At 38.1% G+C, this 27,632-nt stretch overlaps 3 protein-coding genes across 3 annotated transcripts; 1 reads left to right on the forward strand and 2 right to left on the reverse strand.

Moving 5' to 3' along the window:
* Nucleotides 1-1,034: 1,034 nt before the first annotated feature.
* Nucleotides 1,035-27,291, forward strand: LOC121426888 (adhesion G-protein coupled receptor G6-like). The gene is made up of 11 exons (XM_041623294.1): nucleotides 1,035-1,212; nucleotides 3,062-3,178; nucleotides 4,122-4,222; nucleotides 4,760-4,885; nucleotides 21,452-21,797; nucleotides 22,311-22,501; nucleotides 22,956-23,132; nucleotides 24,022-24,131; nucleotides 24,650-24,912; nucleotides 25,558-25,624; nucleotides 26,189-27,291. Exons 1-11 carry the CDS (start codon nucleotides 1,167-1,169, stop codon nucleotides 26,751-26,753), a joined length of 2,109 nt encoding a protein of 702 aa, XP_041479228.1. The 5' UTR covers nucleotides 1,035-1,166; the 3' UTR covers nucleotides 26,754-27,291.
* On the reverse strand, nucleotides 6,116-13,469 carry LOC121426889 (echinoidin-like). The gene is made up of 3 exons (XM_041623295.1): nucleotides 12,834-13,469; nucleotides 7,257-7,431; nucleotides 6,116-6,397 (listed from the first exon to the last, which is right to left on the reverse strand). Exons 1-3 carry the CDS (start codon nucleotides 12,971-12,973, stop codon nucleotides 6,158-6,160), a joined length of 555 nt encoding a protein of 184 aa, XP_041479229.1. The 5' UTR covers nucleotides 12,974-13,469; the 3' UTR covers nucleotides 6,116-6,157.
* Nucleotides 14,920-19,884, reverse strand: LOC121426890 (echinoidin-like). The gene is made up of 3 exons (XM_041623296.1): nucleotides 19,592-19,884; nucleotides 15,785-15,938; nucleotides 14,920-15,159 (listed from the first exon to the last, which is right to left on the reverse strand). Exons 1-3 carry the CDS (start codon nucleotides 19,729-19,731, stop codon nucleotides 14,920-14,922), a joined length of 534 nt encoding a protein of 177 aa, XP_041479230.1. The 5' UTR covers nucleotides 19,732-19,884.
* Nucleotides 27,292-27,632: the final 341 nt, after the last annotated feature.

Genomic DNA, 27,632 nt, shown 5'->3' on the forward strand with positions numbered 1-27,632 from the left:
ACAGTTATAAACAATAAAATATGCTTGATTTATTCAGAAATACATATTAAAACTTTTTGTTTAAGATTTCGAACCCTTTCAACCTTCACACAACTACAATAAGATTCATATATTAAACATAAATTTATTGAAAAAAATAGTGTTTTACATCCTCTTTGTACGGAGGATTTAAAGGGCCATTTACGTGACGAGATATTTGATCTTGCTATTTTCTTTTCGAAATAGGCCTACGACTACGTAGTATAAACGACACTGGCCATATAACTACATAATTACATGTTTTTAGTCGACATGTAAGGAAGTTTAAAGTGCCATCTAAACTCTTAAAACAATCAGTCAAATTGATTAGATCTGTAGTCAGCTGGGTGTAACTGATAAATCTAGTCACATTTCTAACGTATATTCTCGTCAGAAATAAGTTTGTTCTGGTAAAATACGACTAAAAATAAGAATAACAGTTGCGGTGGGTAAGCGGTGAGTAAATTGGTAACCCGAGGTCAAGGGTCATCCGGTAAATGTTTGAAGGCATATCCTGGGTTTTTCACCACCCCCCCCACCTTCTGGTCCACCAGTGAGGCACCCTCGTTGTTTTTTCGTTTCGATTGATTGCCTGCCTTTCGAAATCGAAAGAATAATCAATTTACGAGATAGTAAATTTTAAGTTCAAAACGTCATCTGTAATATTTGATACTAGAAAGTGGTAATTCTCTTTTATCAATTTCGAATTCACGTTTTGGATGAAAACCAAAATTATCTAGGATTATAGGCTACAAGACTTTGGTTGAGATTTTATTATGTTTCATTGGAATTTGTGAAACCATCAATTAGGTGATGTAGTGTGAATCAGAAGGAGATACGACCCATTAACCAATTATCCATACGTATCATGGATTACTCATCTGAATTTATTAGATTTGACTGGGCCCGTCATATTTAAGAGCCATATTAACAAGCATTTATTCTTATATATATATATATATATATATATATATATATATATATATATAATTTTTTTTTCTTTTAATCTAGTTCTGCGATGCCCACTTCTAACTCCTCCTAACAACGGTAGAATTAAAGGGACTTGCTCGAGACTCAAGGATTCTAGATGTGATTTTGAGTGCGATCAAGGTTTCAATCTTACCCACAATGCCCCACTCTGCATTGTCATGAATTCAGATGCATCATGGGATGGACCTGTTCCTTCATGTATAGGTACTGATAATTAGTATTGATTGATTGATTATTTTATTTCCATGCAACAATTGAACATACAACATAAAACGAGTTAACAATATTTAAATATCAGAACAATCATTACATGGGAGGGACAGTCATAAGCACAGAGGCTTGAAAAGGACACCCCTCAAGAAATGACTATACGGCCCTGAATGCGTCTTTTTTTTTAATAAAAATAAAATAACATTTACATTCTCCATATACGCAGCAGGGCCAAAATGAGAAACATCAAGCATGCCACAAAGATATAAAAATAAATAATATTACATAATTATAATGATGATATGTCAGCCGTGTATCGAAAGATAGTAATTTGTTTATTTTTTGTAAGTATTAAACAAAAAAAACAAAAACAAAAAAACAATGACTTAGATCGAATAGCTGTTAATAATAAAATGTTTGAAATCGAACTTAAATTTATTCAATGTAGAAGCGTAACGTATTGTTATGGGTATATTATTCCAGGTATCAGGCCCAGGTGTATAAAATTGATAGCCTTGATGGGGCGGCAACTCATGGTGGCAGGGAAAGACCATTTTTTCCGAAGAGAAGAGAGAGAAAAGAAAAGGGGAAGAAATAAAGAAAGGAAAAATATAGAAGATTATAAAAAAGAGTGGTCTGGAAATTGACATTGCTGTAGTTTTGTTTCGTAGTACTAGTAGTATTTGGTATTTATTGAATCGAGAGAAATAACCGCCCAGAAAAACATTCCCAAGACTGAAGAAATCCAGCGTACATAAAAAAATCAGAACACAATGATCATGATAATGATTACAAACAAAATATAAAATAATTTCAAATAAATTTGGCATTCTTGCCCTGATCCTATCAAAATACCCTGAACTCGCCTCAGGGTGGGGCAATTACTAGTCATTGACATTTGGTGTGATGAAAACGGGGAGAAAGTGGACAAAATTAAAAGAGTATATACAGGAATACAGCCGGGTTACTTTGCACACAACTTTAGAGAAATAAAGATTGTGTAAGCAGTAAAAACACTGTTTGAAATTCTATACTAACACCGTTTAGTATACATGAACCCAACAGTAGTTATTCAACAGTTATAAATATGCTTTATTCAGAAATACATATTTAAACTTTTTGTTTCAGATTTCAAACCATTTAAACCTTCACACAACTACAATAAGATTCATACATTAAACAGAAATTTATTTAAACAAATTAAACAGTGTTTTATATCCTCTATGTACGGAAGCTCTAAAGTGCCATTTACGTGACGAGATATTAGATCTTATTTTCTTTCGAAATGGGCCTACGTAGTAAAACGACACTGGCCATATAACTACATAATTACATGTTTTAGTCGACATGTAAGGAAGTTTAAAGTGCCATCTAAACTCTTAAAACAATCAGTCAAATTGATTAGATCTGTAGTCAGCTTGGTGCAACTGATAAATCTAGTCTTTTTTCTGACGTATATTCTCGTCAGAAATAAGTTTTTTTCTCGTAAAATACGACTAAAGGTTAGTCAAATATGACTAGACTAACAGTTGCATCCAGCGGACCCGACTATCTAGTAATTTTGACTGATTTGTTTTGAGAGTGTACGTGACGAGATATTGGTTTGCCATGTCGACTTAAATAGTCTACATAATAATAAGGAATCAAGATGATTTGGCAAGATTTAGTATTTCGCAATAAACTTCTATACCCTTGACAAAACTTTTTATGCCTTTTTCGAGATTTGGATCGAGAGATGATCAAAGGGATACACGCATATTTCAATATTTTTTCAGGCAAGCAATCAGTATTTTTTTCCCCTGCCATTATCATTTTTATAAATTTTATATAATGGTGTCTTTAGGTTTACAATGCGAAAAAGATGAAGTGCTTCTCCCGAACGGTCAAACGCTGATATTCAACCAAACGGAAGTAGGAAAGCACGCCAATGCCCCGATCATCTGTGCAACAAGCAACGCAGGTTGGTGAGATGATGAAAGAGATTTGTGCGAGGGTGCATGCGTGTGTGGGTATGTGGATGCGTGTGCGTTCGTTTAAGAGGATGGGTAGAAGGGTGTGTGATCACGTGTACGAGGGTGAGTTCTGTGTGCGTGTGTGTGTGTGTATGGTCGAGTTTTTACAGATTGACGTGTAATTAGTCAGATATGCATCTTGACCGACCTTATCAAAACGTCACCATCGCGGGAAAGACTTGACCGGTGCTCGAACCTCGAATCTATAATTACATGCATCAACTTCCCAAAGATGCCTTGAATACAGGTGCCTAGCTAGTCTAGATTCTAGACGTCGGTGTACTTGTATTTCTCTCCATCCCCTGCGCGCCTTCCCCTGTGATCGCGCTATCCCCTCTTTCACGCCCTTGGGAGGAAATCGTGCGGCTGTTTTCTTTTCAGGCGTAGAGGTCGAAGATTGTGTTATTGATCAACAACATAACTGAAAAGTAGAACAGTCCTGGCAAAGGACTAGCGCCTAGCACGATACAACGCCCTTCAGCACTTTTAGCTCCAGGTCTAAATATTTTGTGAAGACAGCCATAACATATATAATCCAAATGAATAAAAATAAATCATGAAGTATTTTTCTTCTGTGTCCAAACACATGAAAGATGACAATAAACCTCATGAAGAATGAGATAGGAAAGCCTATTTAATTTAGGGGCAGGCAGGCCACGTAACTGATATTAACTCCACGTACTCCTCATGATACATCCCATAATATTTCAGTGGGAGGGGCAAGTATGAAACAAGACCCTGTACGATCACGGCAATGTAAAGATACCTGCCGTCCATTATCAATCGAAAGGTTAGGGGTCTTGAATTTTTCCCGCCTTATTTTTTTGTCTACATTAAAAACGTGATGTGAATGGTTTTTAATCAATAGATCTTTTCAAACTCTCCAAACAGATCACTTTCACACTGTAAGCCGTCTGTGTTATTACAACGAGACAGCAGGGGCTTCATGGCGGGATCCTTTATATCAGCAATGCTTGACCAACAATCCAACTGTAAGTAGTTTAGATTCGGTCTTATTTGCCTTTCGGTGATCCCGATGACCTTCGGTCCCCGTAAGCTCACAAGGGACAAGCTTTTGCCGTGCGATAATCGTACGATTTTACGGGCTCTCTTAAGCCCCTTTCACAATTGGTGGCGCGACGCTTATAACCGTTGCGATTGTGTGCAACATATATTGTGACCAAATGATCGCAAACGATCGCACGAGCAATTGTGAAAGCCCCTTTACGTGCATCGCAGTCCCTACGATTTTGATTAGTGTGGAATTTGGAAAAAAAACAAGAAGTTGTAATCCCGTAGAATCATTCATCGTAGATGTTGTAACGCGATCATCGCAGGAAGTATCGCAATCCAAGATTGCATGTACTTGTGCGGCCATGTAGTGTGGCATTCAGGGGGCGAACTTGAACGATTTTGTTCTTAGTGTGAATTCACACAGAGTGATTTTTCCTATTAAGTTTCATACGATCATGAACTCTTTCACAAGGGTAGTTCCATTAGACATGTTGTTGATATTTTGCACATTCCAGAATGGATCTAACGCCAACTCCAACAAAACTCGGCCTTCTACCATCGATGCTCTCATTTCGAACCCCGACAACATCCAACTCGACTTCGTTCCCTCACTCCTTGAAGATACCAGTCTCACGCCAAAGGTAAAACAAAAATAACGGAATAATTCCTTTCCACGAAAAAGGCCTAAATATTTAAAAAAAATATTTTAATTGTTCTTTTCTATTGTTTTACTTGAAAAAGAGGATAGAGAAAAATATAATATAATCATTGATAATATGATGCTTTGGTGAAATTGTTATGATGTCCTTGATCATTACTTACGGACTTAAATAAAAAGAACGATTTCTTTCATAAATTAGCACAAATTAGTTTAGTGAGATTTAAGCATTTCTATTGAATAATTTCTTAGAGCAAAAATCAGATTTAAGAGGTATGATGCTCTCCTCTCATATGTTCATGCTTTCGTCAGGCGTTCCCCCGATGATACTGTAAGAGCCTTTTAAAAGATAATACATAGCAATTATATTTTTAGATGTTGTTTGTATGGGTTTTTTTGTTGGGGGACGTCTTACTATATCTTGTAAAAGTCAAAGTGGGTGTTTTGTATTGAGAGTTGAAAACATTTAAAACAAGAAAATGCCTTTTAAAATGTTATTTTTTTCTTCCATAGAAATATTTTATTCAAAATCAAACATTTCTTTTCTTACAAAAATATCAAGAAACAAACATGATATAAAAAATGTTTCATGAGGAATGAAATGTATTATTACATGACATTTGCAAGAATTCTGAGCCCATTGGAAAGGTTATAAAACATGTAGTCCTACTAGGTTTCTGTACATTCGGATTCCCGATTCCAGAATAATATTACGTCTACTTCTAATCCACATTTAGCACGTCCTATGACAGTCACCATCACAAAAACACTCTAAAACACAAATATGTCACATTGACCAAATCAATCACATTTTTTAATGTATTGTATTCTTTGAGAAATGCGATATAAGAAAACATTAAAATATGACTAGAATATCAATTACACCTAGGTGATGAATTCATCTCCATGTAGGCCTTCTCACTTTTAACCAACAGTCAGGGTATAATCCTCAGTAAAGCTATAAACCAAACTGCTACATATGGCCGTACACACATTTTTTTGGTCGGGGGGGGGGAGGGCAGAATGTACCCGTATCATGTTATTGACGAAACTCAAAAGCGAGGGAGCAAGGCGACCGCGTTTTTTATTGGGGCACTTTCGAATATTATAAAGAGAAACTGAATGATTCCGTGAACTCTCTCGGTGAATCTTGTCAAATATTCTGTAAAAAATTTTTCAAAGTTTTTCAAAGTGTAGTTGTCACCGCGTATGCCCCCCCCCCCCCCCGCTGTCTACTGCCATTGTGGTACACAAATTACCACTGTCGAATCTTACAGATATAAGCTTCGATACGGCTAGAAACGCCGCATGCAATGTCATTCCACTTGTAAAGTTGATGTTTAGAAAAGAAGACGCAATCACTTGCTCCATTTTGATCGTTAGGCTGGCCAGGTGCCCAGTTTGAATAATCGTATTGCGTTCCATCCGTCCAATCCGGAGAATCTTCCAGAGCGCGATCGTGTAGGCCGATCCACACCCGTGTGCCTAGCCCCGGCTTCGCAAAGGAAATGAAATAAAGAGAAAATAAAATTGTTCGATCTTGCTGTCAGATGTGGATGTGTGCCCCCGTAACATAAAGATTGGGGCTATTTTCTACGATTAGTCACACTGGCGTGTAGGGGCCCAAGGTTCGCCTGACACCCCCACCTTGCAAACCTCCACTTATCCATTTATCTTTCTATTATCATAAGTAAATAAATTGTACATTTTTATGTAAATCACATTGTTGTGCCCAAATTCTTGCAAAATGTTTTTATAAACGAAGAATGCCTTCTAACTAAAACGAAAAAGGGTGACCTTCATTTCCGGAAGCACTTTCCCATTACTTTTTGACAACTAAAAGAGGGGGGGTTTGGATCGTAAACGTCGAAAAGTTTCGTGACTAAGAAAAAAATTAGAAAATGAAAGAAATGGGGTGAAATATATAATTATTTTATCAATATTATGTATAAAGCTATTTAAAGGCTTAAATTTTTGCTCGCTCGCAGCTTTAAGATATTTTTGCCTTATACGCCATGTCTGACCATAGGCGGCGGAAGCGGGGAGGACGTGTCCCCCCTAAATATCTAGTTGAAAACCTTTTTTTTTCGTTTCAGTTTTGTTTCCTGCGTCCCCCTAAATTTTTTGCTTGATAGCCTCCCTTTTTTTTGCTTGTCAACACATTTTTGGTGTTCCCGCCTAAAATTTTTGGCTTCCGCTGCCAATGTGTCTGACCCCTAATTTTTTGTCTTATTATGACACTGGTAAAGCTCATCTCTATCTCCGAAAGCAATTGCCTATTTATCATGTTTACCGTTCACCCAACTAAAAAAAAATAGACCAAAACAAAATCACGGTACGCTAGCGATACATACCCTTTTGGATCTTAGTGTCTCGTACATGACAGAGATGAAGTCCATCTCGTCTTGGGAATGGATAGAAACAAGGTGACCCACAGAACTTGAAGAGGTTTCCTCGCCACATGGTGTAGTGAAAGTTTGGCAGGCTAGCTCGGCATCAAAATGGGTCATGTTCTCTGAAGAAAAGTATCTAAACATAAGATACGGTGGCATATAACGAATATATAGAAGCCCAGTGTAATATACAACAAGTATATACATTTTTACAGATCACAATGTCTATAAAAGTGTAATTTGTCCGATTTCAATAATAAACTTAATTTGGTCGGCAAATGTTCTTCTTTATTCTTTTTTTCCACTTACCCCTCAGATTTTTCCACTACTTGCCAAAACATGGGGAAGGGGACAGTCGCTCTGCCCCCCCCCTCCCCTGAAGCGGCACTCCGACACAGACACCCACCCTCGCGTGCAATCATGCCCACGCATAATCCCATTCACTGTATTTCTTGTAAATTAACTTTCTCTGTAGCGACGTTTTGTTCCGAATCATTGCAAAGCGGCCTGAACCTGATTCGGTGTAAAAGGGAGGGTGTACTCAAATCAAGTAAATAAAACCTCACTTACATATGCCATGAATTGTGTATAAAGGGCAAGGGGGTGTTACAACCGATAATGTCGCACCGACGCATAATGTCGCAGCAACGCATAATGTCGCAGTTTGCGACATTATGCCAAGAGCGTCCGACGCATAATGTCGCAGTCAACGCATAATGTCGTAGTTTTCTAACGCATAATGTCACATGTCGCAACGCATAATGTCGCAGCAAATTGTCAACGCATAATGTCACATGTCGCAACGCATAATGTCACAGCGGTATTTTCTTTAGGACTCGAGCTACAGATAAGATATAAAATATGCTTTCACTTAGTATTTTGAGACACGAGAAAGAGAAAGGAATTATTTGGAAATCAGGATTACTCTTTGTATGGATATTTATCGGTTTATTGCCATTTCGTCTACTGCCTTTTCCCCCACTATCGCATGGTCTGATATCATTTCGACTACTATTAGTTAGTCAACTATCAACATAGTCCAATAACCATTTCGTCTAATTACCATCTCGTCTAATATCCAGTTGGTCTAATAGCCGTTTTTTTTATTATTATTTCGTCTAATTGCATTTTTTCAGTTGGTCCAATATCCACCTTGTCCAATATCATTACGACTATTACCTTTTGGTCTAATAGCCAATTGGTCTAATAACCACTTGGTGTACTCTCATTTTCGTCTATGTTCCATTTGGTCTAACTTCAGTTAGTTCGCTATCACTTTGTCTTAACCCATTTCGGCTAACAAGCATTTGGTATCATTGCCATGGGTCCAATCACCAATAGGTCCAATTACCCGTTCTAGGACAATTACCCCCCCGGACGATCACCCTTCCGGACAACTACCCCCTGACAATTTTACCCCCTGAGGACAATTACCCCCTGGACAATTACCCCCTGAGGACAATTTCCCCCAAGGACAATTAACCCCGGAAAATTACCCCCGAAAAATTATCATCGAGAACAATTTTCCCCAGACAACTACCCCCGAGAACAATTATCCCCTGAGGACAATTAGCCCCGGACAACTACCCCCTAGAACAATTACCCCCCGGACAACTACCCGCCGGACAATTAATTACCTCCTGGACAACTATTCTAAATATATTGAAACCTGTGCCACCGACTAAGACTCACGAATGGTTCACGCCCGGGGGGGGGGGGGCACTCAGTATATAATGCATAGTGGCGGGTATGTGCCGCGGAGGGTACCCCCATTTTTACACTCAAATTTCAGTTCAAAGGCATAGCATCTTTATCTGGTTGAGAAAAAGAACCAAGAAAGCCGCTCCATAGCAAAGCATTTTCTTCTTATCGAGAAAAAAGAAATCCGCTCCAAAACTTGGCATATTTTTCGTTACGCCGTTCCGGTCGCATTGATCTGCTACAATGAGCTGCAATTTTGGTGAAATGCGGCCGCAGAGCGCTGTCCGACCATCGATTCTGCGCGAGCGCACCCGGTGGCCGTGCCGCCGGGCTAGCTGCATCATGCACGCATGCCCGTTCCATAGGGATGCATACGCACTCACACGCTGGCGATCCGTTCCAAGGACCCCGTTTTTTTGTCTCGCCCGCGGCACACCCCTACCACTTTTTTGTCGAGTGCCCCCCCCCCCCCGGGTGGTCACGCTTGATTCTAACATCGATGCCGGAGAGAAGGTGGGGGGGATTTTCCGGGGAAATTGTCCCCACATTAAGGGATTTTTTTTTTTGGGGGGGGGTAATTGTCCGGGGGTAACTGTCTGGGGAATCATTGTCCTCGGGAGCAATTGCTAGGGGGGGGGGGGTAATGTTCGGGGATAATTGTCTGATGGGGTATTGTTTTTCTCAGGGGGTAATTGTCCTCGGGGGCTAATTGTCAGGGGGTAGTTGTCGGAAGGTGATTGTCTGGGGGGGGGGGGGGTAATTGTCCTAGAACAGGTGATCGGACCTATTGGTGATTGGACCCATGGCAACGATGCCAAATGATTGTTAGCAGAAATGGATTTAGACGAAGTGATAGCGAACCAACTGAAGTTAGACCAAATGGAACATGGACGAAAATGAGAGTACACAAAGTGGTTATTAGACCAAAAGGTAATAGACGTAATGATAATGGACAAAGTGGATATCGGACCAATTGAAAAACTACAATCAGACTAAATGATAATAAACAAAACGGCTATTAGACCAACTGGCTATTAGACGAGATGGTAATTAGACGAAATGGTTATTGGACTATGTTGATAGTTGACTAACTAATAGTAGTCCATGCGATAGTGGGGGAAAAGGCAGTAGACGAAATGGCAATAAACCGATAAATATCCATACAAAGAGTAATCCTGATTTCCAAATAATTCCTTTCTCTTTCTCGTGTCTCAAAATACTAAGTGAAAGCATATTTTATATCTTATCTGTAGCTCGAGTCCTAAAGAAAATACCGCTGTGACATTATGCGTTGCGACATTATGCGTTGACAATTTGCTGCGACATTATGCGTTGACAATTTGCTGCGACATTATGCGTTGCGACATGTGACATTATGCGTTAGAAAACTACGACATTATGCGTCGGACGCTCTTGGCATAATGTCGCAAACTGCGACATTATGCGTTGCTGCGACATTATGCGTTGGTGCGACATTATCGGTTGTAACAAGGGGTACCCCCAATGAAATACAGCGGTGTTTAGTGCACAAGCCGACAAAAATCTATATACAATTTTTCTCCAAGCATGCCAAGTAGGCCTTTAATCCATAACAGAACACAGTGCGCTTATACAATGCGTATCAAAAATTTACACTTAGAAAAAGTCCTGTAAATCATCGTACATTTGTAATATCCGAAGATTTCCGCATTTTAACATTGTAACAGATCCATTAAAGCAAATGACGATATAAACTGTCGAAAAGTATTCCGCTTGGGTGAGCACCACTTACTTTTGAAAAGTTAGTGAAAAATGATTTGTGCAGAACTTTGAAATAGTTATGCAAATAAAAATAGACATTAATCATGAAGAACAAATGGAATTTAGATAATAAAATTGATTTGAAGATATTTTTTTTAGCTTTCTAAACTTGTTTCCTTGCCCAAAACACTTCGAAGAGTGCCATTGTGCCCCACCGCACTCCCACACACACCTAGGCCACCGTGACGATATTTGCTTTACACTGAGCTGTGAATTTCATGAAATGGCTTAGGCTTGATTTTCATTGTCAAGCTTGGGAAAAGTGTGGAGAAACAAGTATTAAATGAAAAATGAAATAAAAATCCACTTTTAGTGAGAGAAAAAATGAAATAAAAATCCACTTTTAGTGAGAGAAAAATCATGAAAAATGTTGAAGATGTCTGATATAAGCTTTTGTTTAGATTTAGTTATGTCCTCAGATCCAGCTGGCGCAAAAAGGGTAAAGGTTGTGCTCACTAAATGTTAAATTTTAATTTTGGTGGCAAATTGTTACAAAATGCTTGCATGTACCCGTTTTATTTTATTGACTTAAAGTGCAAGAGAAATGTATGAGAAATGTTTCGCAAGGCAAGTTTGATTTTGCCCTAAAGGATTTCCCTTTGACACAGCGTGAAAACGAGCATTTCTGCGAGCTTTACAATAATGGAAAGTGCACACTCAAGTGTAACATTCTGTCAAAATTTTTCATTGGATACGAGACCCAAATCCAAGAATATATGTGGGAAACTTACCCACATGTTGTATATTTTTTAATTAAGAGTTTTTTCAAAGTGTAAATTTTTTTTGATACGCACTGTATAGAAGCACATGTAGTAAACGTCGCACAGTGGGTCGGGGCGAAACAAACGTGCGCCAAAAGTCATTTTGGGCAATTTCAGATTTTTAGCTTTTGTCATGCCCAGCTGAAAGACAAAACTTTGAAGAATACTTCAGCAAAATATTTAATTCGGGAATTTGCATAAAGGTTGTTAATTTCCTACCCCAAATCGTAAAATGTGACATTTTGCGAAATGCCGCGTATATGGCAACTTAGTTGTAAAACAAGCAATTTCACAGGAGGTTTTCATGTAGGAATCTGAAATGACACCCACATGATTCGGATATATTCTTTTTTATTTCGTGTGAAAGAGTTCAAAGTAGATACAAGACACATTTCAGGAGGTTTATAGGATTCCTCGAAATAGGCTGATAATCCATGTTTTTTGCATTTACATTAGAAACGTTTAGATTTCCGTTTAAATTCTATCACCATCATTTTGCCCGATGTCAAAGCTCTAAGTCAATACCAAATTTAGCTGCCCGTTTTCATGTTAGAGCCGATTTTACTTGACACAACACCCCCAAAAACCTATTCAAAACGGTCATTTTTATACCGCACAGTCATCGCAGCGCACCGCGTGGGGTGTACATACCGTGTACAATTCCCTTCCATTCCATACAAATGACATGAATTCCGGGCATAATGCAAACAAAATAAAGGTTGATAACGCATATAAGGTCTACCCGCCCCTCTCCCAGAGATGAAAGTTACTTGTAGAATAATTTCAGCCGAAAACCCTCCTCATAGTAAAAACATTCGTGGTGTTATATACTCTGCGTTTTACCCAAGTCTACACCACTTGATAAAGCACGGTTAATATTTTTCAGATTTTTAAGTATTTAAAAAAAAATATATAATGACCATTCTGATGCCAGGATCACATTCACTCAGGTCGATCTTAAAGAAACACAAAACACAACGGTTATATACTACACATGGTTTAGTGTAATTTGTCTTTCCACAGATAGGTTTTAAGTAGCCAATCAAAATTAGGAATTAAGGTGACGTCATATCGGCTTTAAATTATGTTCAGTCGCTTCTACGCCCCAAATTACCCATAATCAACATGTTAAAGTAAAAATATAACACGGAATATAATTTTGGCGCACCTTCAACTCATTCTGGCTCACTGTGCGTCGCCGTATAAAATAATTATTATTAACTTAGAAGTAACTCAACATGGAGAAAGGTCTAATCACGAAGACAGAAGCACTAACCTGTAACAATTGTCATTAAAGCCCGTCCATAGCGGCGGGCATCCACACATCGCTGCATCCACTCCAGAAAACCTGACGACGGACGGACCGACGAAGAGAATCAACGCCAAAACCGAGACGAACTTACCGCGTCCTTCCATGATGATACCTCAGACGATAGTTAACTGACTGTTTGCGGGAATAACTCGATGAAGACCGTCAGTGAAACGTAAATTGCCACTGCGTTATTGTGATTGTGTTATTTATAACTGATATCATGGAAATTATCATCCGTTGCATCTGCGGGATCTTTGCCACACCAGGGAGGAATGTACTTTCCCGAACGGAATTTAACAACGCCTTAAATTGGCTCGGAATAATTTGCGTCATTTTTTTGTTATCTTGTTGCTATATTTGGGTTGCAATGTGGCTGTGCGAGTTCACAGTCCTCAATTGAAGAAAGAAAACTAAGCTGACGTGATGAAAATCATATCCCAAATACCAACCAGTTTTCTGCCTAAAATTGTCATTTAAGTCGAGGGCAGTAGCTACCCTTTCTGTTTATTAAGTAAATTTTAGATTTCCTTCAGTGGATCCGATTCTAGTTTCCATGTTCGTGTATTTTGTTTGTCAAGATCCGGTTTCAGTCTCTGACAATGCACTTTTTGAAACATAAATATTATTTGAAATCGAACACTTAGAAAACATTTCCAGGAAGATGGCCTATATAGTTGTCATTTCAGTTTAGTTAACAGACATTCAACACTCTAACTTCATGGATTAAACTAATGCAAATAGTGACCGGTCGAACTTTAGATTAAGATATAAATTACTACATGATATAAGCCACCATGAATTAATGGTAACATCGATATTAAAGAGCACACTCGCTACACATTACGCTAGACACGACCATATACCACCAAATCCACATTACCCCCTCCCCCTGCCATAATCAAACCTTGGCAACAGCGTGTAAACGGTCGAAAGCTTGGCAACACGTGAGAATGAACTCGTTTGCTATAAAGGTCCCACCGCTTCATTTTATTCATTGACACACACGCACACACCCTCACACACACACAGAACATGAGGACGTTGAATATCATTGTTACTGTTATCACTATCCTATTTATTTTGAGGATGATTATGGATAATGATGATAATAAACTGTGAGGTCTATATAGGCAAGAACAACTAAGTATACTATAGCTAACACCAGCACACAGATAGATGGTTTGGCAAGCTTGGGGAAGTCTCCACCCCCCCCATAAACACGCCTAGAATATAAATGAAAAAAGAAGAAGAAATAAGGGAAAAGGCTTAACTATGCGCAAGTCGACATTATGAGGACAGAATCTCTTACATAAAATAGATTTCCGCTTTGTGAAGGTTATACTAATTTTTTTCGCTCGTTTTCGCTTTGCGGCTATTTAGAAAACCTCTCTGCTGTCCCCTTATGCCATTCTGCCCTCCTCAATTGAAATGAATCACTATACGTATTAGAACATCTTTAAGGATTCTGAGCCTTTTGGAAATGTCATAAAAATATCATGTATGCCTACTGGTTTCGGGACATTCGGATGCCTTATTCCGGAAAATTGAAACGCCTACTTTTAATCTACATTGCACGTCTTATGACATTAAAACACTTTAAAACATAATATGCCAAACTGACTAGATCAGTTCATTTTACATTATTGTATCCAGTGAGATGTGACTAGAAAACAATAGGGCCTAAATTACTAGAATATCAATTACAAGTTGCTGATAAAATTCATATACATGTAGCCATTCTTAACCAACAGTCAGTGTATAATCCCCAGTAAGCCTATAAACCATACAGTTACATAATGGTCATACACATATCTTTTTCAAGGGGGGGGGGGGTGCAGAACGTACGTGCATCATTTTTTACAAAATCAAAAGCGAGAGAGCAAAGTGACCGCATTTGTTTTCGGGGCACTTTTGCATTTCTTAAAGAGAAATTGAAGGATTCCTTGTACACTTTTTTTGTGAATCTTGTGAAATATTTCGGTACAAATTTTCAAAATTTAGTTGTCATCCAGCATGCCCCCCCCCTCGGCGCGTATGTTGGTACACAAATTTACCACTGTCGAATTTTACAGATATAAGCTTCGACAAGGCTAGAAACGCCGCATCCAATGTCATTCCACTTGTAAAGTTGATCTTTAGAAAAGAAGACACAATTACTTGCTCCACCTCGATCGCTAGGCTGGCCAGGTTTCCAGTTTGAATAATCGAATTGCGTTCCATCTGTCCAATAGGTAGAATCTTCCAGAGCGCGATTGTGCAGGCCGATCCACACCCATGTGTCTCGCCCCGGCTGTGTAAAAGAAATTAAAAGAAACGAAATTTTTCGATCTTGCTGTCAAAAAAAGTGTGCCACGTAACATAAAGATTGGGGCTCTTTTCTGCGATTAATGACACTGGCGTATAGGGTGCTAAGGTTCGCCTGAGCCCCCCCCCCCCACCTTGCAAGCCTCCACTTATCCATTTATCTTTCTATTATCACAAGTCAATAAGTTTTTTTTTTCTTATGTAAATTACATTGTTATGCCCCACTTTTGCAAAATGTTTCATTAATCAAAGAATGCTGCCTTCCTGCTAAAAATATATACGACTGTCATTTCTGGAAGCATTTTCCCTGAAGAACAAAGGCCAAAGGTCATCTGTATTTTGGGAAGCATTCTTTGATGTAGCGTGCAGGCGGGAAGGGGTTGGGGTCATAGGTAGCATTCAAAAAGTTCGTGACCAAGAAAATAAGGAGAAAAGAATAGGAAAAGGGTGTAATATATATGCTTTTATCAATATTATGTATAAATTTATCACAAAAGTAATTTATTTATCAAAGAGACCAAAAGTTTTGCTCGCTCGCAGTTTTAAATAATTTTACCCCATGCGCCATGTCTGACCCGCTATGCTACTGAACGCTGAATAGTGATACATACCCTTTTGGATCTTAGTGTCTCGTACATGACAGAGATAAGGTCCATCTCGTCTTGGGAATGAATAGAAACAAGATGACCAATAAAACCTGGTGAAGTGAAAGTTTGGCAGGCTTGCTCGGCATCAAACTGGGTCATGTTCTCTGAAGAAAAGTATCTAAAAATAAGATACGGTGGTATATAATGAAAATATATAGCAACCCATTATTAACGTATAACGAGTATAATTGCAGGGTCTTGTTTTTTTTGTATTCCTTTTTTTACAGATCATTATGGATATTAAAGTATGTCAGATTTCAATTGTAAACTCCTAGTTTTTTGTTAGCATAGTGGCAAAAGTGAGCCGAATACTTTCGGGGACTTGACTCTATAGGCTTACATGATTAAAACAAATGAATAAATAAACAGAAGCGTGCGAGTGAAGCAATCGAATGAAAATTAATGATTTGTTTTCAAATTGTCATTATGCTTTCGATTTTTTTTTTACAGAGGACTGGCAATGGCTTCAAAATAGAAAAAAAGCTTTAAAAGCTAAAAAAAAACCTAATGAAACAGGATAAAGCGGAGTGATTCCAAGCTAATAAACGCAACCGGAACTGGGCCTATAGTAGGACAATAATGCACTGATTTAACGAGAAACAACACTTTTTGTGTCATTTATGGGGGTAAAACTGTCAAATGCTATAGTCTATGGGTCGAACTTTTCCCTTTTGTGTAAATGGCATGTTATTTATTTTTCTACACACATGATAATTATTACATAAATCATACATTATTATTACATATTTCCATTCACACGCCTCTCACACACCAACGCACAACACATAGTATCAAAAGTGACTCGGGTATTTTTTTTATAACACATCTCTCTTTTCCACTACATAACTAATAATGGGGGAGAGGGAAGTCTCCCCTGTCCCCATAGTGCCGCCTCTGACACACACACACACATCCTCTCACACACCCTCCCGTACACATACCGATACTAAAATGCCGTATGTCGAATATGGGTATGTCGAATAGTAGTGCATTAACCAACAACCGTGACCGAGTGGTCGAAGGCGCCTGGCTATACATGAAAAGTCAGGGGTTCCGGGTTCCCGGCCACGGCACCTCTACATGTATGCTCTTTTATCCTGCTTTTGAATAAATGCTTTACGCATTATTGGTAACTAGATGTGCACCAGTGGCGTAGCTACGGGGGGCCTGGGGGGGCACGTGCCCCCCCTGAGATTTGGCGTGCCCCCCAGAAAAAATTGGCAGAGCAAAATAAGAAAAGAAAAAAAAGGAGAAAGAAAAAGGAAAAGAAGTAGAAAGACAGAAGAAAAAAGAAGAGGAAAATAAGAGGAGGAAGACGACTGAATGAAATAATGTGAGGGGAAGACTTGCAATTCAAAAAAAAAATTTTTCATGTTTTCATCTTTTCATTACTATATAAATTTTTTGCTGGCGCTTCGCGCCATAATTGCCTGTTCGATGGGATTCATATCTTGCTCAATAGGCTGATGTGGAGCAAGTTTTGAAGTCAATATGCAAAACATATTTTAGCTCGGACATCGAGCTTTCATTATTTTTTTTTTCATTTACAAATTTAAGTGCTCTGTAAAATGTCCGTTTTATGGTCTACATATCAGCTTTTTAAGCTCACGCTGCGTGGTCACATTGTTTGGTTTGCCAAGTTCATATTGTCTACGTGTATTCCATAATGTTCCATTAAACAAATGTATTCAGAATGCCCAGATTTTAGGTCTAAATATTTAACATGCGCGATAGCGTGCATGTTCTTTATTTAAAATGTACTTAAATTATCCAGTTTTACATCAGAATATCAATAATTGTCTGCTCACGCTTCACGATTGCATAATTAATGATACCCAATTGTCTATATCATATTTATGACTTACAAAATATGAATAGAGTGTCCCGCTTTTAGGTCTAAAATCTAAATTTTCTTCCTCTCGCACTTCGCGCTCGCATCAATTACATACCTATAACATTGATTACATACCTCGCATCAGTTACATACCTATAACATTGATTAATACAAAAAGTGCTTAGAAATTAGAATGACCATTTTTTAAAGGTCGGAATGTCAAAAAAATTAGATCGCCCCACCAATGAAAATTTTAGTGGGGCAAACATATCGTTTTGCCCCACCAATAATTCCGGATGTGTAAAAATAAAATAAGATTGTAATGTTACACAGAAATCCGCAAGCGAAATTGATATGCACAACTCGTTCTTTATTTAAATCGTGCTCAAAATGTCCGTTTTTCAGAGTAAAATATAAAAATTTTCAGCTCGCGCTTCGCATCACTTCTTTAGCAATAAACCAGTACTTTTCATGATTAAATAGGTGAATAGCAGAGGCGTCGATCCTGGGGGGGGGAGCGATCGCCCCACCAATGAAAATATTTGGGGGCAAAACACATCGTTTTGCCCCCAATAATTCTGCATGTGCAAAAAATAAAATAAGATTGTAATGTTACACAGAAATCAGCAAGTGAGATTGAGATACACAACTCGTTCTTTATCTAAAATCGTGCTCCAAAGGTCCGCTTTTCAGATTGGAATACAAAAAATTTTCAGCTCGCGCTTCGCGCTCGCATTAATTTGTTGTTGAGATAAGCGTCTCTATTTCGTGAGTCATATATATGTATACACACACACACATAAAATATATATATATAATATATATATAGGCATATGTATATATATATATATACATATATATATATCTTAAAGTTTCACGTATTGGCTTCTCTAATACTATATTAACAAAATATGCTGAAGATAATGGTAATGCTTTCAAAGCCAATATAGTTTTTATTTCCTCGAATTTTCGACGGACCTCCGTCTTCTTCAGGAGTAAATATAATGTGTGGTATCAATCAGAGAGCGCATCCTCAGACAGATGTTGTTATGATGACTGGCTGAGGATGTAATATATATATATAATATATATATTATATATTATATATATATATATATATATATATATGATATGTGTGTGTGATCGAGTGCCTTTGGAAAGTTGGTTCGTGATTTTGCCCCCCCCCCCATCTGAAAAATGGATCGACGCCCCTGGTGAATAGAATGTCTCGTTTTTAGGTATACCTCAAAAGAACTCCCGCTTCGACTTGCAATGATATTTGGTTGGATATACATCTTGTTTTTTTTATCAAACTCAATTTTCTTCAGATCGAAATATCAAATTTTTCAGCTCGCGCGCTTGCGTCTATTGTTGTCTTAGTTGCCCATCTTAATCATTGTTACGAAAAATGCTTAGAATATCAAGCTTTAATGTCAGAATATAAAGAAATTTCAGCTCGCACTCGGACTATTTGGGTACGGTAGTGAGATATGTATCCTCCTCATGAGTTACCACAAACAGTCCTAAACAGGTATATTCCTTTTCATGTTTTCAGGTCAATATCAAATTTAAACTCGCGCTTCGCGCTCGCATTATAATTTGTTGGCGAGATATGTGTCTCTTTCTCATGAGTCATATATATATATATATATATATACATATTATATATATATATATATATATATATATATATATATATATATATAAGGCCTGTGTGCGTGTGTGCGTGGATGTGTTGTGTGTTCGAGCGCCTTTGCAACGTTGATTCATGATTTTGCCCCCCCCCCCTATCCAAAATGGATCGACGCCCCTGGTCCCGGTCCACCAACTTTCGACAAAAACCTCTCGGCCGTCCATTATTTAGTGCGTTAATTGAATTAAGCGTCTACGCAGAGATTGCGAAAATACGCTGTCGAGAAAAATGAAAAATAACTAACCGGTAACAATTGCTATCAAAGCCAGTCCATAGCGGTGGGCATCCACACATCGTTGCATCCACTCCAGAAAACCTGACGACGGACGGACCGACGAAGAGAATCAACGCCCAAACCGAGACGAACTTACCGCGTCCTTCCATGATGATACCGCAGACGATAACTATCTGATTATTGGAGGGAATAACTCGATGAAGGCCGTTGGCGAAACTTATTTAAAATTGTCGCGGCGTTATGATTGTGTTATTTATACTTGATATCATGGAAATTATCATCAATTGCATCCGCAATATCTCTGTGACACCAGGGAGGAATACACTTTACCAACGAAATTTAACACCATCCCTAATTGGCTCAGATTAGTTTGAGCCGAGGGAAAACTAAGCTGACGCGATGAATATCATATCCAAAATAACACTTTTTTTTTTGGGGGGGGGCCTAAAATTTTAATTCAAGGCGAGGGCAGTAGCTACTCTTTCTGTTTATAAAGTTTTACATTTCCTAAGAGATTAGATTTTCTTCAGTGGATCCAATTAATTTTCATGTTCAAGTATTTTGTTTTTCAAGATCCGGTTACAAATTTGTTTTTCAAGATCCGGTTATAAAGAAAAGTGGAACACCTCTAGCAGTCTCATCTGCATTACTCGATTCAATATAGCAGCAGTGCTGCCTTTGAAAACTACTATAAAGTAATTATTCAAAGAAAACCCCATTCGCATAATGATACAATACTACGTTCGTTGACCCGAAATGATATTTGACCTTGATCATGTGACCTAAGACTTGTCAGTGATACTTGATTACCCTTACGTCCACATTTCATAAACTATATCCAAAAACTTTGAAAGTTATGACAGCAATTTAATTATTACCTCCAACATGGCCAAAGTTCATTGACCTTAAATGACCTTTGACTTTTGTCATGTGACCTGAAACTCGCACGAGATGTTCAGTGATACTTAAATGATTACTCTTATGTCTAAGTTTTATGAATCAGATCCACAAACTTTGGAGGATATGATGGTAATTCAACAAATACCCCAAACTTGGTCAAAGTTCATTGACCCTAAATACCTTTAACCTTGATAATGTGACTTGAAAGTTAGGCAGGATGTTAAGTACTACCTGATACCCTTATGGCCACGTTTCATGAACTAGGTCTACATAATTTTGAAGATATGATAAAATCTTCAAAACTTAAACTTAGGCTAAGATTTTGATGTTGATTCTCCGAACATGGTCTAAGTTCATTGACCCTAAATGACCTTTGACCTCAGTAATGTGACCTGAAACTCAGGCAGGATGTTTAATGATTCTTGATTAAGTTTCATGAACTAGGTCCATATACTTTCTAAGTTATGCTATCATTGCAAAGACTTAACCTTCTGTTAAGATTTGATGTTGACGCCGCCGTCGGAAAAGCGGCGCTTGTAGTCTCACTCTGCTATGCAGGTGAAACAAAAATGTAAAGATTATAATTTATTTCTCGCTTGTTTGCGCTTTGCGAGTGACTATTTAGAAAATCCCCTGCCCACGTATTCAATTCTGCCCTCCTCACATGTTTGACTCATTACACTACTGAAAACTAATATTTGCGATATTTTACATTTTTAATTGGTTTTAAGTAGTATTTCTAATCGACCATCGTATGCGAATGTTCTGCCCATCAAAAAGGTGTACTCATTACGCCCACTGCTGAACTCCTTACGCCTACTGATAGTACCCCCGTATACTAACGTTCTACTCCCTCTTAATCTTAGACTCCTTACGCCATTGATAGACAGTAATTAGCAGTGTTTCGATGCTTGAATTTTTTAAAGAGTCATTATTATCATTTTTTAAAACTTGTTTATTGACCTCCAGAAAGTTTTGGCCCTGGTAGATACGATACTTGACAAAGACAGTAATACCTTTGAAGACAGCCAAGGAGCGGCGGACTCGATCTTGTCGTCCGTCAATGCTTTCATTGGTCGATTGCAGGCAACAAATGTCAGCAGCAACTTAACTTTCCGCGGCGAGAACGTCGTTGTAGCGGCGGTAAAGGTACAGAGAACATCGTTCCCCCTTACGGCAAGTATTAGTGCTCCTAGTCGCAATGAGGACGATGACGTCATCACATTTTCATCCAATGAGGAGAGCGAGGAGACCGGAAAAGAAGAGGGATTATCATCGGTATTCTTGCCAGAAGAGATCCTGGATTTCTTACCAGGTGGGTGTTTCATAAAGCCGTTCGTAAGATACGAATGACTTTACGCACGACTGGTGCTCCTTTCTCGTGCTGAGTGACCTATGGCCTAAGAACTTGTTGAAGTCGTGCGTATAGTTGTACGTAACTTTACGAACAGCTTTATGAAACACCCACCAGGTAATATTGTGAGAATTTTTCCTTACGTTTCAATATTTGCTGATTAGTTTTAATATAAATGCGAAATAAGATCAACCTTGGGGATAAATGGCCTGTGAGGCAATGTTTTTCACCTTAACGTTTGATATATATGTACTCGGTGTTTTAGAGATAAAATTAAATGTCGATTAAGAAAGAATATCTGATTAAGATCTGCATCAATTGATCAATCGAAAGAAAAGTAATTGTAGGTGTATTAGATGGTAAACCATGAAGAAACAATAATATTCAAATTTTTAAATGATATATGTTGTAAAACCCCCAGAGATTTTTTTCGTGCTGTAGTGTGCATGAATTTGTTTTCTTCTTCAACTTCAGATGAGAATAATCACGTAGCAGTCAGTGTATTTGTATTAGATTCTCTCAAATTATTTGATTCGAACTCGTCAACCAACGAGGGATTGAAGGAGGACGCCATCTTAGCCTCATCCGTCTTATCTATTACCGTAGAGGGAGTTGATGTTAAAAATCTCTCTGATCCAGTGGTTTTGAATTTCAAACTCAAAAGGGTAATAATTTCAGCTTTTATTCTTGTTAAGGCATTAATTTTTTAGAGCTATAAGAAGCAGAATATCTTTGTACTGATCAGAATTTACAATTAGAGACAAATCGAGCAGTGAACGGCTGTATTCTGTTTTGTATTGTATTCTATTTCAAACATCTATATTGTGCAAATGATACGTATTTTCGCTCACTATTGTCACGAACTCTTTCACCATGGAAACAGGAATTTTGCATGTAAATTTTACATTTTTCTTGACACATCCTTCAAATCAAAAGAAGTGTCATTTCTAGATTTTGAAGGGGAAAACCCCCTCTAAACTCGTAGAGAAAGATGATTTTATGAATCTCCGAATATATTACTATGCCCAATTAGCTCAATTTTGTTTAGTATTTGTACAAACATATCTATACACATACCGGCCCTCTCACAAAGCCTTTTTCATATTTTTTTTAAATTAGGATCTTATACCGGACAGAACAAAAGATGAGATTGTCCCCCGATGTGTCTTCTGGAAAAGCTATAGGGGTGTGTCAGGAGGGGTGTGGTCTCAAGAGGGGTGCCAAACTGGCCAACTTTCTCATAGAGGATCGTTATCATGCCAGTGTACCCATCTAACAAGTTTTGCCGTATTATTGGTTTGTGTCCCTTGTTCAGTATTACCAAGAACTATTGAAGAATGATTGTCTACATTACAATAATTACCCCCATTTTGTCTTGTTTTAATTTTCTTGTCAAATTGGACCTTTATAAATGAAATTTTGTTTCATGCCATTAAATAACCCATGTAATCTTATCTACTAATTGGCGTTTGACCAAGTTGATATTAGACGGATTGGATAAAGCCTAAAAGGAAACTAGACGATTTCGTAAATTGGCAAAATGGCGAATTAGACCAAATTTCTGACGAATTGGTTGTAAATGAATAAGATAACAACATATAGGATGTGACCTAGAGAAAACAAGACGACCTCAGAGGCCGCGGAACCAGGTGGGGGAGGGAGGTACCCCCATCGTTTTCAGCAACCATGCACAAAAATGTGAAATTGCATCGAATTGCGATTTTTAGCATATTCAGCCCTCAACACCTTGGCTCAACCCACCACTCCACTTTCAAAATCGTTCCGCGTGCAGTCTCTGAAGCTTTTGTAAACCAAGTGGCAATTACCTTTGTTTCAAAGTACATAAATGGTGTAATGAGCCAAAAAATCTTCAGGGGACCAGATGTGGCGTATCGGGCAAAGTTTATAAAAAAAAAAATGAGAGAAAGCGAGGCGATAGATAAAAAAAAATATCGACATTATAATTACAAAAATGCAATTTTGTAATAGATTTTGACTTCATATATAGAAAATAATATAACTCACCCTTCTCTTTCCATTTCTGTCTTTTTTTCTTGGTCATGAAAGTATTAGGGGAGGGCAAGCGCATCCAAGCCCCCCCCCCATCTGTACGCCACTGCAGTACATTGAAATATGTGAATGGTGATAATTAACGGAATTTGTTATTGTTAATTTGTTATTGAAGGATACAAAAGGAGGATTCAGTTCGACGACCCTGGATATCATTAGTATACTAGGATGCAGTATTTCTATTTTCTGTTTGATCATTACGATCGGAGTCCTTGCTGGCATAAGGTGAGATTGAAAAAATTAAAATCTTTCCAGCATCTATGTCTAGTTTCTCGACTTAGACGTTTACTTCTTCACTAATACGTAGTTAAGCCTTAATAGTCTACATTGTTTGCATGGATAAGAACTCGGTAGAATGAACTAAGTTCAGCGATACATAGCGCATGCGCAAGTAAATACATATCGTCTGCTTACGTGGCGTAAGAATTACTAGTCCAATAGTTGACGTGCAAACCGAAAAGCCTATGAACTCATCGTCGGTACAATGTTCAAGCAATATAAATAATCTTGATCATACACTTAATATTGATGCTTTAGAAAAAAACTACCTTAAAAATGACAGTGGTGAAAATTATATCTACACTGCGCATAATTCTCTTTCTCTCCAAAAAAAAAATCATTTTTCTTCTGTCTTATTTGGTACTACTTGGACATCGCGGGGGTGGGGGCAGAAGCTTGATGAAACTTATATCCATTGATTCTCGTTCTTATTAATTCTAATGAGAGTTCTTTCAAATTCTCAGGAGTTTACGTCGAAGGCTTCCTCAACAGATAATGATCAACCTCAGCTCCGCATTACTCGGTCTTTACTTGGTCTTCGTCGTTGGCGTGGACAAGCCGTCCTGGGGACTAGGTTGCACAGTGATTGCAATCATGCTGCATTATTTCAGTCTAGCAGCAGTAGCGTGGATGGGTGTCGAGGCATTTAGCATGTATCTCATGTTCGTTAGAGTGGTGAACACGTACATGCCCAAGATGCTTTTGAAATCCTGTTTATTTGCATGGGGTAAGAATGAACTCCTTGTACCATTCAATTCAAGTAAAAATGTAATCATTGGATAAAAAAGAAGAAGATGGGCATTTCAGTGATTACAGACAAAAGGGAATTATTTACGTTTCAGCACGTGAACATTCTCGAGATATCACTTGTAAGCATTACATTTTTTGATGAGTGAATAAATATTTTCCTCGTCATGAACGTTTAAAGCAGACTAACTTTACTAAAATAAGTATAAAATATAAAGTATAAAATATCTGAACTACTGTATATATCTTCCCATGGAACTCTGAATCTCATGCAATAGAATCAAATGGAGGAAATTCAAGGCGAGACTGTTATTGATTGTGAAATAAAGTGAAAGTTAAGGGAACTCTAGTAACATGTATAAAGAATGAATATACATAGATCGCTGAAAAATGACACTTAAATATTCATCAAGTAAGGAGTAAGACCTGTCTACCTGGTCGACTATGAGGACATGACGTGAAAAGAGGAAGGCCGCATTATCATGATTGTAGGATATTCATGGGTACAGGTCACCTCTTTAAAGCTCGAACTTAGTATTTTTCAGCCAAATATATCTAACTGCTTCCTCTCCCAGTTATCCTGTGCTTTAATTCATTTAACTATCATTTTGAATATTTTTCTTAGGTTGTCCACTGGTTATTGTTTGTATTACCGTCGCAGTAGACCTGAAAGCTTACAGAAATCCAGACTAGTAAGTTAATTAGATAACCATGTGAGTCCGATACTCGACCTTTTTCAAAGTAGGATATTGCTCCCAATATAGGCTTATTATGTTATGCACCCGTAATACATTTTTTTGCTTATTACGTCACTACACTAAAACACACACACACCGTAAAAGTATACTTCATACAGTTGGCCCATTATATGCCCCCCCCGTATAAGAAGAGCCTTTTACGTCACTAATAACACACATAGCATTTTTTATGCAATGTTATAGAAATGGATTATGTACCGTGTCGGGTATCGAACACGGATAAGGCACCTCCATTATGTCCATTGGAATTAGCGATCGATTGCCGCCAAAAAAATGTTTGCGTTCCATGTAAGTAAAAAAGGCAGTATTGTTCCCTCGTTGATAAATTTTTGGCCTTAAAGAAATCAGAGACTAGTGATCTGAGACATAAAAAAAAATGAAAACAAACATCTGCATAAAACCAGCATTTTAGTAATTAAGAGGATGATTAGTCACACCGATGAAACGAATCCAAACCGTGCGATTGTATTTAGTCATAATTTTGTTATGTCTTTTCAGCTGCTTCATGATTACATTGGAGTCATTCTATTTTGCTCAGTTGCTTCCCATCGCCCTTATCCTCACCATCAACACAATCATCTTCACCATCGTCATCTACAAAGTGACATGTGGAAGGAAAATGGCGTCGCTTACCAACACGATGGAAGATTCGAATGCCGCGGGTCGGCGTGCTGAGCTACTTCGCAGCCTGCAGAACGCGGTAGCCATCGGGACGTTGGTTGGTCTGAGCTGGGTGTGTGGATTCATGGCGATCGGTGGCGCTCGGTTCTTCTTCGCCGTTCTCTTCGTCATTTTCACCTCTCTGCAAGGCGTTTTCATCTTCATTCTTTTCTGCATTCGTCTTCCGGAGGTTCGGCAACAGTTGATCCGTATATCATCCCGTGTCATCCGGCTACTGACGGGCAGAAGATTGGGTGGATCACGTGGAAAGAGCACAAGCTCCACGTCTTCACGACCATCAAATGCCACCATTTCGTACTCTACTGGAACGCAAGATACCGTCTTTGATGCCAAGAGTGCTGCGATCCCAAATGCTTACACATCTTTCCATACTAAAAAGTGACCGATCAGCACAGAGTCCACAATAAAGTACAAGAAAAAATTGCAATAGGACAAATAATTAGTTTATTGATTACTTAAAAACAAGAGAATTTGACTAGCCTTAAAGAGTAACTTTACCTACAGCAAAATATGATTAAATCTGAACAAAGCAGATACAAGGCGATCTGACTGAAGCTGACGTCATTTTTCCATTTGAATATTAGGGATATGCCTATATATATATATATTTATTTATATATATAATATTTATATATATAATACATGTCTCGGGCCTCCGTATTTTCTAACCTTCCTGGGAGGGGAGCAGAGCCCCTAGTCTAGGGCCCTGCGAACTTTTTTCTAGTGGGGGTGCTGATGTAAATTGATAAAAAATGGGGTTTATTTACTACAAAATGGAGGTACTTTAGGTTCCGAGAACTTTGAAAAGCAATTAAAAAAGGGTTTCAATACAAGATGAAGGTCATTTTGGCTATATTTATCAAACCCACACCTTCCAGAATTCTAGGGGGTGCTTCCTATGGGAAATAATATACGCAGCAGTCCCAAGGAAAATCTTATGGGTGCTTCAGAACCCCCGCTTCGAATTCCCAAGGCCCATGTCCCTAAGAATAATTGCATCTTCAGCTAGGAGGTAGCAAACAGGACCCGTTTCTGAAAAAAATCATCTTATAGAAGCTATCTGCAGTAGATATGAATCTAGTCAAAGTTGAAACAGAAGCAAAAAAGCATAGGCCCGATAGTCATATCAACTTAACGACTTTGTATTGGGCATACCGGATGGAAATTATTCTTTTTATTTTGAAATTTTGTATGCTGAATATATTATCTATTTTCAAGTAGATGTTTAAGAGGCCATTTTTCGTTTTCATCATTTCAATTT

This window comes from Lytechinus variegatus, chromosome 13 (assembly GCF_018143015.1).
Source record: "Lytechinus variegatus isolate NC3 chromosome 13, Lvar_3.0, whole genome shotgun sequence".
Taxonomy (NCBI): domain Eukaryota; kingdom Metazoa; phylum Echinodermata; class Echinoidea; order Temnopleuroida; family Toxopneustidae; genus Lytechinus; species Lytechinus variegatus.